The following is an 11,267-nucleotide window of genomic DNA, read 5'->3' as shown; positions in this document are numbered from 1 at the left end:
ACTGCAGATATGTGGACTGGCCTACCTTCCTGCAGGAGAACGCCATCTACATCCTGGCTGCCCGTCCCAACAGCGCAGCCATTCATCTGAAGCCTCCAGGATAGCACAGAGCCCAGAAGCTCAGCTCGGGGACAATGGCATTCTCTCCCTCCTTTCCTGTCACCCCCCCCCACACTCCAACCCCTGGCACTGAGACTCACGGGGATGGGGCACTGCCAGCATCTTCATCTGTCACCAGGCTTGATGGCTCTGAAATCAGCGCTCCTGTCAGAGGCACAGGAGAAGCCTGGGAGCAGGGGCAGCGTCCACTCTGCACCACAGGCCTCGGGGGTCCACACCCCTGCCCTCACACCATAGCTGGCCACAGACTGGGCCTACCACCACACGTACACGTGTGCACGCACACACGCACGCCTAGCTGTCCACGCCTTCACAGGCCACACTGGTTCTTTGGCTGGAAAAGGACCTGAGTCCCTTTGTGAATCCCCCGCTGTAGGTCTTGGCCAGTTCTGATTACTAATACAGAAGGCTCAGGCCAAGCAGTTCTTAACGAGGGGCCGTATCAGACTCACATGTGCCCGGGACATGCTCTGGGCCTCCTTGCCCCGCATGGAAACTCCTGTGTGGTAAGCCAGTGTGACTGTCGGACATGCAGTGTATCCCTGACGTGTGTTGGGGAAATAATTGAAAATAATTGAAAACCGCCACTGTAGCTCAGCGGACTATTAAATTCTAATTCTTAGTGACAGAGAAGACAACTAGCTTGGTCAGAAAAGGGGGAGGCACCCTTCCCAGGGACCCTGGAGCCGCCCCAGCAGGCCAGCCAAGCCCAGCGGCCTCCAGCAGCACAAAGCCAGGGCGGCTCTCCAGACTCCTCCCTCCCACGCGCAAGCTCAGCGTCTAGAGCCCAAGGGGCCCGAGTGGAGCAGGAACGGCTGTCCGCTGTGTCGGATGCTTCGCTGAGTCGGCCGCCGCAGGAACCAGAGCCCGAGCTGCAGTGCCGCAAGTCCTGGGCGGAAAAGGAGCCGCTGCTCCGGCTCACGCAGCCCGAGGCCCACAGAAGTGTGCCGGTGGGTGGCGAACAGAGCCAGCCTCTCCTGCAGCCTAAGGCGGCAACACCAGAGTCCAGCAAGCCTCCTTTCAGCCATCCCGACAGCGGGGAAGGAGACCAGCGCTGAGAGGAAAGTTCGCATCTGAGCTGTCCTGGTGCGGCCTCAGGGCCGGGGTCTGAGTCACTGCCGCTCCCCACTCGTGTCCTGCCACCCCACCCCCAGGATTAGGGCCTGGCCTGGCAGCACCAAGCCTGGCCTCCCAGCTCCCCTCCTAGGTTCTCACCAAGTTCTCAAATCAGCATATACTGTGGGTGAGCCTGGCCCTGGATCCAGGTTCTATTTCCAATCTAGTGGCTTGGGCGTCCCAGATCCGACTACCAGTAGTTAGAGAGGAGGGTGGGCTCGGTCGCGAGAAACTAGCCTGTCCCCATTGCTGGGGGCACTTTCTGTACCAAGTCGGGCGCGAGCAGAAAGAGCGCGCGGCTCGGTGCTGAGGTGCTCAGGCGGGGGCGGCGCTCCGTGGTCCAGTCCTGGTGACGCTGCCTGACCGGAAGCCTGGGGCTCTGCTGGGTTTGGGTTTGGGACTGAGATGAGGCAGATGCCCAGATGACAGAGCTGGCTTCCGTGTGCGGCCCTGAGCGCCTTCAAACCTGTGTCCTCAGCTTACTCCAGGACTGACGGGGAGAAGGGTCCGCCATTCAGGGCAGTGCGCCAGCCCTTCCAAACAAGCCAGCACGCGCCACGTGGGCCCAAGGACAGCACCCGCAGCAGCCAGGCCATCGGGGTCTTCCTCACTCTCCTGGCGCATCACCCCGTGTGCTTGGCCTTGGGTTGCTTGCGCTCACAGACGAGGCATCCTGTGTAGAGATGAGCCCGTGTGCTTGGCCTTGGGTTGCTTGCGCTCATGGACGAGGCATCCTGTGTAGAGACGAGCCCTGGGCCTTGAGGGCAGCAGAGCTTGGTTCCTTCTGCTGCCGCCTCAGCCACAGCGACTGGGGGTCCATCTTGCTCACTGATGCCCCACAGCGCAGGGTGATGCCCGCTTCCCTTTCTGTGAATGAGTGGTGAGGAGTGTGGACCAGACCCAGCCGGCTATACGTAGGCCTGGCAGGGTGGCCCTGGAGTCCTTCTGCCGTAGGATCAGACCCACCAGGGATGACAGGACGCTTCCCTGGTGGAGGCTGGCAGAGGCTCAGAGGACACGGACCAGCAGACAAGCGTTCCAAGCCCACGGGAGCTGAGGACACAGAGCACAGAGGAGCTGCCAGCCTCTTCTCCACAGGAGTCTAGCTCTTTACCAAAGGAAGGTCCCATGGCTTCGGAAGCCCCGCCAGAGGCTTCCCCTGCAGTGTCCTCACCCACAGGGCCCTCGGCAGCCTATGAAAATGTGTGGAGTTGCCTGCACCTAGCTCGGCCCGGGCCCTTCCCGTCAGTGCTTACGTCCCTGTGGCCGTCTGAAATTCTGGCAGGTGTCAACAGCTCGTGTCCGACCCTGTGAGGCAGGAGAGAATAGCTCAGTCTGTCTGCTCGGCTGCCCGAAAGCGAGTCGGTGTTTCTCCCAGCATCACCGCTCTACCTCCCAGCGGCTCTGCTCCTCTGAAGACTGCCTGCCCTGAGCCCGTTTGTCCTTCGGCAGCCCTCTTCCCCATGCTGCGGTTTGCGGTGGGGCAGAGCTGCGGGGACATGGGTCGGCTGAGGGAGAGCTGTCCCTCCGTAACCTCTCCAGGTCTGCGCCACGCCTTCCTGCGGGGGCCGGCCCTCCCCGAGCTGCAGGCGCCGAGCAGCATTCCAGGGATGGCGTCCCACCGCTCCTCCATCAGGAGCCAGCTCTCAAGTGCTCTTCCGCCTCTGATGACAGCTGCAGCAGGAGCCTCTCACGCTGCCCCTTCCTGCCCTCAGCATGGTCCTTTGTGGCCCTGGTGCTCCCTATGGGATGTCACCTCTGACCTTTGTGTAAGTGGCCAAGTCTAGGGACTCCCCCAGTGCAGCCACACAGACTCAAGCTGCCTGGGAAGAGGAAACTCCCTGGGAGCGAGCCTGGTCTTCGTACACAGCCAGCCCCAACCCTGGCAGACGCGCACCTGAGGAAGCTCGGCAGGACCTGGCAGGGCCCCAGGCCACCTGGGACCAGCCCAGAACTGAGTAACCTCCAGCCAGGAGGGGGAGCTGCTTCCAGGCGCCCCTGACCCCACAGCGCGCCCACTGCCAGCCTGCGGGGTTGAGTGCCGTGCATTCCTGATACTGAAAGGCCGAGCAACCTTGACAGCAGGATGTGGGGACATCCCGGCAGCACCCGTCGCCACAGCCCCTCCCCGCCCCTCCGCTCACAGCTGAATCCATAGCTGCTGCCTTTGCCATTCCGCCTGCTTTGGATTTGCCGGGATCTGTCTCTCGATTCCTGGCTGTAGCCCCGACGACTGAGGTCTCCTTGAGTTGGTGATACTAATACATCAAGCCTGTTTGAACTCAGCCCCGGGCTACGGCGGGGCTGGCCATCTCCCAGCGGCTCAGCCCCGGGCTACGGCGGGACTGAGCCTTTCCCTGCTGTTGCTCCACCGCTGCCGCAGCTGCTGTTGGCAACCTTGAGAGGAAACGGAAATGAACAAGCCTCAGCGATTCCACCAGACTCAGCTAGTGCTAAGGAAAAGCCAAGCCAAGGGAACCCCCACTCTTCCCTCTGGGCCACAGAACGTGGAGAGGGTGTCAGGTCTTGCCTGGGCCAATGGCTAAGAAGCCCAGTCACCTTCCAGTTTGATAGCACTGACTTGGTGTGACCACAAATGAGAACATTAAGACCTAGGTAGCAGGGCCTTTCCACATCTGTGGTGGAAAGGTCTTCACACTTAGCCACCAGCCATTAAGATGCCTGTGACCTGTGTCCCAGGCAAAACCAGGATTGGGCGGGACCCTCTGAGAATACTTGAGCACGGTGGAGGATCCACTGGCCCCTCACCCACCCTCCGGCCGCTCGTGCCCCACGCGCACGCTTTTCCGAGGACAGGAACTTGACGGTAAGCTGAGAGAAGTGTCCTCACGCCCTGCCTCCCATCCCTGCAGCCGCATGCTCCTCCCCACAGCCCAGCCTTCGTGGGCGCTGCAGAAGGAGCTTTGCTCCCAGAGGCTGGCCACAGCGGAAGTCCTAATAAAAAGATTGTGATGCTCTCTTGGCTTCCTGTTTCCTCTTTTTTGTAAACCTGCTGAGTTTCTGTGTGGATTCCTATTCTTGGCCAATAGCTGGGTCTGAGTATAAGACAGGAGCAGCTAGCTGTGGCCTCCAGGAAGAACGTGACTCCTGTCTTATCTGACGCTGCCGAGACACAAGTACCACATGGCAATGGCTTTGGCGGATTTCTTCGCTCACATTTCAGGAAGCCAGAAGTCCAAAGTCAGAGTGCTGGCGCCAGGGGCAGGTTTTCTCCGCATGTCACTTGGTTCTCGGAGCATCCCAATGCAGCGACCTGGGTCCAAAGGACGCGCTCAGCTCCTGGCTCTTCCTTAGTGGTACAAGGTCCCCCTCCTCTTCTCTCTCCTTTTATCTCTTGTAAGAAAAAGGGTGTTGCAGGCCACACCCCAGGGAAACTCCCCTTAACATGGGATCAGGGTTGTGACAGGAATAAGGGCATCCCACCCTAATCCTCTCACAACTGATTGGCTTATCGTGTTAGATCACATGGGAGGGTTGTTACATAACTGCTACATTACATCTTAACTGCCAAACCACAGAATCATGGCCCATCCAAGTTGTCACATTTTGGGGGGACACAACTCAATCCGTGACATTCCACCCTTTGGCCCCCAAAATTCATGTCCTTGCCACGTGCAAAACACTTTCACCCAATTATATCATCCCAAAAGTCTTAACTCCAAGTCCAAAATCCATCCTTGGGCAGAATTCCTCTTCATCTGAATCCAGAATACAAGCTGCCTGCTCCCAGAGTACAGGGGTGGGGCACCCACAGACAGACGCCGTTACAGATGGGAGGAACTGGGGAGAAAGAAGGGGCAACGGCGTCAATCAAGTCAAAAAACCCAGCAGAACCCTTTACATTAACTCCCAAGGCTTGAAAACAGTCCTGCTCTCCGAGACCATCTCGGCCACGGCCCTGCCCTCCAGCCTGGGTGCTGGCCACGCTCTCTGGGGTCCGGGTGGAGGTACCCTAACCGCTGCTTTCAGCACTGCCCTCGAGGCCCACTGGGATGGCAGCTCTGCTCCCTTGGCTTTGGCAGCCCCATCTCCTAGGCCATCTGAGTGGAGACTTCACCCCGAGGCCCAGCAGGCTGTGTTCTTCTGCCCCTTGGGCAGCCTTGCTTCTCACCCCCGGGCAGTGGATTTCACTCCACCCCACTGGCACTCACGAAGGGCAGCCCCTATTTCCAGAACCAAGTGAAGATCTGACTCTTTGAAACCTAGGCAGCTATGGCCCCACCCTTTGTAACTTAGAAGGAGCTCTGGTAGCGTAGTGCCCAAGGCATTAGACTGCTAACCAGAAGGCTGGCAGTTCAAATCCACCAGCCACTCCTCAGAAGGAAAGTTGGGCAATCTACTTCCATAGTGATACTGCCTTGGGAACCCAAGGAGGGTTCGCTATGAGTCAGAGCCAACTCAATGGCAGTGTGTTTGGTCTGATTTTTTCGTAACCTAGCAGGCCATGGTGGTTCCACCCTTTGAAACCCCAGAGGTCTTGGCCCTACCCTTTGAGGCAATTCTGCTTCCAGTTTTGTCTCTTCAGTGTCTGCTTCCTGTTTCCTTGGACTCTCGAGGAGGCCAGCCTGGCCTCCACTCTGCTTTGACAACTGTTACAATGCTCTTTAGCTCTACCAACTAGTGCCCAGAGGTACCCTCTGCCAGGAATCCTCAGCCCGAAGGCACCTAGCTCTCTTTCTCTCTGGGTTGGCAAGCCTAACATGCTGACAAGTACCCAAAGGGATCCCATCCCACCAAGAAGACTCCTGTAAAGGTACAACACTCACACTGTGTTGGCTCCTGCTCCATCTTACACCAGCCTCCTGGTTCTGCCGCTGCCGTTCTCTGACACTGCTTCTCACCATCTGCACCATCTCTGGTGTTACAACTCTCTTCACTTCCTTCTGAGTCCTCACCAGAACTGCCTTCTATGTCCATAATTCCACCAACAGTCTCTTCAAGGCAATCTCGGCCTTTCTATTAGCTACCTTAAAACTCTTGGAGCCTCTACTCATTATCCAAATCCCAAAACACCTCCACATTTTAGTTAAGTTAGAGCAGCACCCCACTCCTGGTACCAATTCTGTCTTAGTTATCTAGTGCTGCTATAATAGAAATACTACAGGTGGATAGCTTTAACAAATTTATTCTCTCACAGTTTTAGAAGGTGAGTTTCCACGTGGATTCCTATTCTTGGCCAATTCCTGGGTCTGAATGTAAGATAAGGGCAGCTAGCGGTGGCCTCCAGGAAGAGCACAATACATTATGACTCCTTCCTAGCACTTTCCTGGTCCTGACTTTCCCAAGAACCAAGTGATAGGAGCAAGGGGTTCCACCAAAGATACCATGGGGAAATGGGGGTAGTGATTAGAGGAGCCAGTTTGCTCACGAAATTGAATTAGAAGTAAGACCTCAGAAGCTGTATGCTATGTATTACTGCCACTTGCCCATGCCAAGACCAATTTTAGACATTTTCTCTTTATAGTTCCTGCTGAGCCACAGAATAGAGAAGTGAGGTGGCTGTGTTTTCTCCTGATCTGGGCCCTCCCTGGTCTCACCGTTTCCTTCTCATTCTTCCAAATTGTTTTAATGATATGGTAGGTTTGGGAAAACTAAGTTGTGGAGAAGTATCAGAGGACTATGAAGTCCCCAACCATCCCTTTCACCTGGTAAGCACAGAGCCCATTCCTGTACGTAGGAAAGCATCTCTAGGCTGTGGGTCAGAGGCAAATACTGTACCTCCAAATCTTAGGGGCTCCCATATACAAATAACTGCTAACATTTTTGGGGGGCACTGACTATGCACGAAGTGCTTTGAATAAATTAATTCATCTTGCCAATCTTCACAACCACCTCACAAGATTTGTATTACAGATAAGCAAAGTGAGAAACAGAGAGGCTGGGTAAATTTCTCAACATCACAGTCACACAGCTAGGAAGGGGAGAACCAAGTAGTCTGCCTTCAGAGCCCGTGTTCCTAACAGTTTACCATGTCACTTGTCAGAGTACACTGCAAAGGGACCCATCACTATGCTGTCTAGCGCCTTCCCCTCCTCCCCTGGAGATAGAGATACACAGGTAACCAGGCCTAGAACCATGTCACAGGACTTCTTACATCGTGCACAACATTGCTGTCCATGCATGGGGCTCCCATACCTCTCTCTCCTGGAATTTTCCACACTGAAACCCATCAGGTTCAAGGTCAGCTTAATGGCTGCCACAGGCCCCTTCTCCTTGTCTCGACTCAGTGAAGCTGAGTGTTGGGGCAGAGAAAGAGGCATAAATAAGAGGCCTATGAGGATCCTAATTAACAAGGCTTCCCATCCTCAGTCCCATGACCCCAGATGGAACCTGTCCTTCCTCCTGCCTGCCTTGTGCTCCCAGGGCTGGAGCCTGGCCCTACACAAACGTCCACCCACCCTGTCCTCCTGCTCTTTTATCTCAAAGAACACTGGCTGGTAAATCTGCTAATGGTGAAGTCGGTAATGTTCCCTCCCCCACCTTACACCCTGTTCCAGGGGCTACCTGGAGTCTGGCTTCCCTGAAACCGTTTCTTCACCTGTCAAATACAGGAAACAATCCCTCTCCTGCCCGTCTGTGGGCTGCTGGTTGAACAGGGACAGAGTTGGGAAAGGGGGCCGAGCTTTCCACCCCGCCCCTGTGAAGGCTGCTAACGTGTCATCTTCCCCTCCCACAGGCCCAGGCGGAGCTGGAGGTACTCCCAGTGGCCTCTGCCCAGAGTGCGGGAGTTACCGTCGAGCCAGCTGGGACCTTCAGCCCTCTTATGTATCAAAAGGAGACATTTCCAAGCCCAAAGACCAAGGATGCCATAATACTTGAAGGTGGCACTCCTAATTTTTTTTTAATCATTCCAAGCATCTTTGTCTTTTAAAACAAACATGACACTCCTTTCGAAAGCATGAGAGTGCTACCTGCCGTCGAGCCGACCCCAGGTGTATGAGAGAGCTTTGTTTCCAGGGTTTTCACGGACTGATCTTTGGAAGGAGGTCGCTAGCCTCTTCTTGTGAGGCTCCCCTACATGGAATCCAGCCACCAGTCGTTCGGTTAGCAGCTGGGCATGTCACCTGTGTGCATCATCCACGGACTCCCATCACAGCACCCGGCCTCATGCCCCAGCACCCGGCCTTCCGAGCACAGCAAATAGGTGAGACGTGTACAAACTCATGGCAGCTACAAAGAGACAAGGTGCACTTCACAGCTCAGAGAGAAAGGAACCTGCAGGGTGAACTCGACACGGGTGAACAGTGTGGTGCGGCTACCAAAACTGACCGACACAATCTCAGTCTACCTGAGAAAAGGCTCCAAGTCAGAGGAAACAGGCCAGCGGTCTGTGCACCGCCTGGGCCGTGTGAATCGAATCGGAGGCAGCAGCAGACATGAAAGCCATCCGTGGACATGGTCTCAGTGCCTGGAACTGAGCCACACAGAAGAGGAGCCAGTGAAGGATGGGGGTGTTCATCCCGGAGAGGATCCGACCTGAAGGAGGCAGGTGGCTGGTGTCCGACCAGTGGGCTAGAGGAGATGGGTATCATCTCAGGGCAGAGCTATGAGCAGAGGTGGGCACACGGGCAGGCAGGTTTCTGCTGAAAAGGACAGAAGGGTAACTGGACACCAGGGAAGGGGCTGAAGTCATATAACCATGTGACAGAAATGTTGGGCAGATGTTGGATACCTTACTACATATGCCCGCAGGACCACAGGATCTGTGATGCCTTCAGATGGGGCCAGCTAGGAACTAGCCCTGACCTGGGTGGGCTGGAGGGAGAGGATCATGACTTGATCCGTGACTTTAAGGACCCACATGACCCCAAAGTTTGAAATCACTGGGTTGGGAACTTTAATTTCTTCAGTCCAACCTCTTAGGTCAACTGTAATGCCCCTGGTGCTGGGTCCCGACCACCGAGAAAGGATCCAAGGTCTCAGAAGGCCTAACAGCCCCTTGACAGGTCCACTCTCTGAAGCTTCCTCCAAAGACCCTGATGTTGCACACTCCCTGCTGGTCATCACTAGCACTGTCCTCTCACCCCAAGGCGAGAATCAACCCCTCTGAAGCCATACGGTTCTACCAGTCAGGACAGGTTCAGAACACAGAGGAGGCGGCAGCGCAAGTGCCCAGGGAGTTACGTCCCTGACCAGCGCTCGGTGGACAGGATCAGAAGGGGATTGGGTACTAAATCAAAGCTCATCCATGTCTAGGAAGAGGGCGGAGCTGAGACTGTGTTTGGGGAACTGCCTGGTCCAACTATCACCAGATCAGTAACTCAGCCTGAGGCCAAAATTGGGACTCAGTACGGGACCAAAGTCCGGCCTCCATGTCAGCATCAAGGACGGACCCAGGTGAGATGGTCAGAGTCCGACCACAGGAAGGCGTCAGTCTGCATCCAGGGTGAAGGACCAGTGTGGCATTTCCACACCCAGGTGAGACCGTCGGCCACTGGTGAACACCAGCAGGATACTGCCCAGGGGAGAGGTATGAGGGAAGGGAGGCAGGATGAGGGGCTCACCCATCTCCAAGGGTCTCCCAACCACAGAGACAGGAGCGAGGGCCTCTTCTCCAAAGGTGGACCCCAGCATTCTGGCTCCAGCTTCTGTGAAAGCCCCCGACCCCCAACCCTAGTACTACCACATACGAATCACAGGTACCATTTGGGGACAAGAGCAGCACAAGGGCCAGTGCCATGGCTACAGAGAGCCAACAGCTGTGGGGGTGGTCTTCTTTCCCCCAAGATTCTCTGTTTCTGCTGGCAACAGGGCCTGGCAGCCTCCCACACCCAGATCTTAGCAACCGTGGGAGCCCCTGGTAACGGCTGCCATGGCGACAAGACAGGGAACTGAGAAAAGGCTAGGGGGTGCACGTCCCCTGGAGCTTTCAGGATGTGGAGAGGGTGCTCCCCCCTCCCCCCCCACAGTCTGGGAGAGAACATGTACTGTTGTCTGAACACCTCCTCACTGGCACCCACCCCCGCCCGTGCCCACAGTTCCGGTTCCCTCAGGGTGAGGAAATGAGGGACACCTAGGGTTATGACGTTTCCACGGGAGGGAGGATAAGCGGGGGTGTCTGCAAGTGCCATCATCACAGATGCGTGCACACACGGGCAGACACGGTGTCAGCGGGTTAGCAGCCACACGCTGCATCCACTGTGTCATGTCCACACAGGCCTCCATGGGCATGGAGTCAGAGGTACAGTGGCATACAGCATCACATGTGTCCAGAGATGGCACAGAAGTAGGCACACAGACACAACCACAGAGGGAGTTTCATTCATGGATTGCATACAGTTAGACACACAACTCACAACTAGACTCGCACAAATGCACCCGCACACCCAGACATCCATGAACACGCGCCACAATGGCTACACTCGTGGGCACTGATTGCACAGCAAGCTCAGAAGTACGTCATGTGTGTTACCTTAACTAACCCTCCAACTCCCCATGGAGACACACTGTGCTGTCTGCACTCGTTTTCCCAAGGAGGAAGTGAGGCACAGATGCACTAAGTAGCCTTCCAAGGTTGACATCTGGCCCCAGGGCCCACTTCCTCACCCTCACACCTGACCCCAGAACAACGGGAGGAGGGGCTGCAGTAACGAACCAGCACCTGAGCAGAAGCCCTGCCCGCCCTCTGAGGGGCCAAGCCTACACCACAGCATCAGTGGGGCCAGGCAGGGCTGGTGACTACCCTCTCTGCCTCCATGTCGGCACAGGCAGGCCTGGGGGAGGACAGAGAGGAGGGAGAACACAGCCACCTGAGCCCAGGCCTCCGAGTCTGGAGGTGGGGCCGTGAGAGCCTCAGATCTGAGAGGGCAGCACCACCAGGGCCCCGGAGTGCAGCCCCCTCATCCTACCTCGCTCATCCCCACTCGACATGATTCCTTCATCACTCCACCTACTCTCCTTTCCTCATCCATCCTCACCCCCTCTCCTTCCTGCTCAACCTCCCCCCTCCCTTCCACTGTCTCCCACCCCATGTCTCCCCTTCCTTCCCCCTCACTCATCTCCCCTCTTCC

General features: G+C 56.4%; 1 protein-coding gene across 1 annotated transcript in view; it reads left to right on the top strand.

Moving 5' to 3' along the window:
* PHF24 (PHD finger protein 24) overlaps positions 1-104 on the top strand; it is a 10,139-nt gene extending 10,035 nt beyond the window's left edge. Inside the window, exon 6 of the mRNA XM_007947027.1 lies at positions 8-104. Coding sequence (XP_007945218.1) covers positions 8-104 — 97 coding nt within the window. The remainder of the gene's footprint in view (positions 1-7) is intronic.
* The last annotated feature ends 11,163 nt before the right edge of the window (positions 105-11,267 follow it).

This window comes from Orycteropus afer, unplaced genomic scaffold (assembly GCF_000298275.1).
Source record: "Orycteropus afer afer isolate SDZICR_OR568_19922 unplaced genomic scaffold, OryAfe1.0 scaffold00174, whole genome shotgun sequence".
Classification (NCBI taxonomy): Eukaryota; Metazoa; Chordata; class Mammalia; order Tubulidentata; family Orycteropodidae; genus Orycteropus; species Orycteropus afer.
The sequence above is the reverse complement of the archived record's forward strand: the minus strand, read 5'-3'. Positions and strand labels throughout refer to the sequence as shown.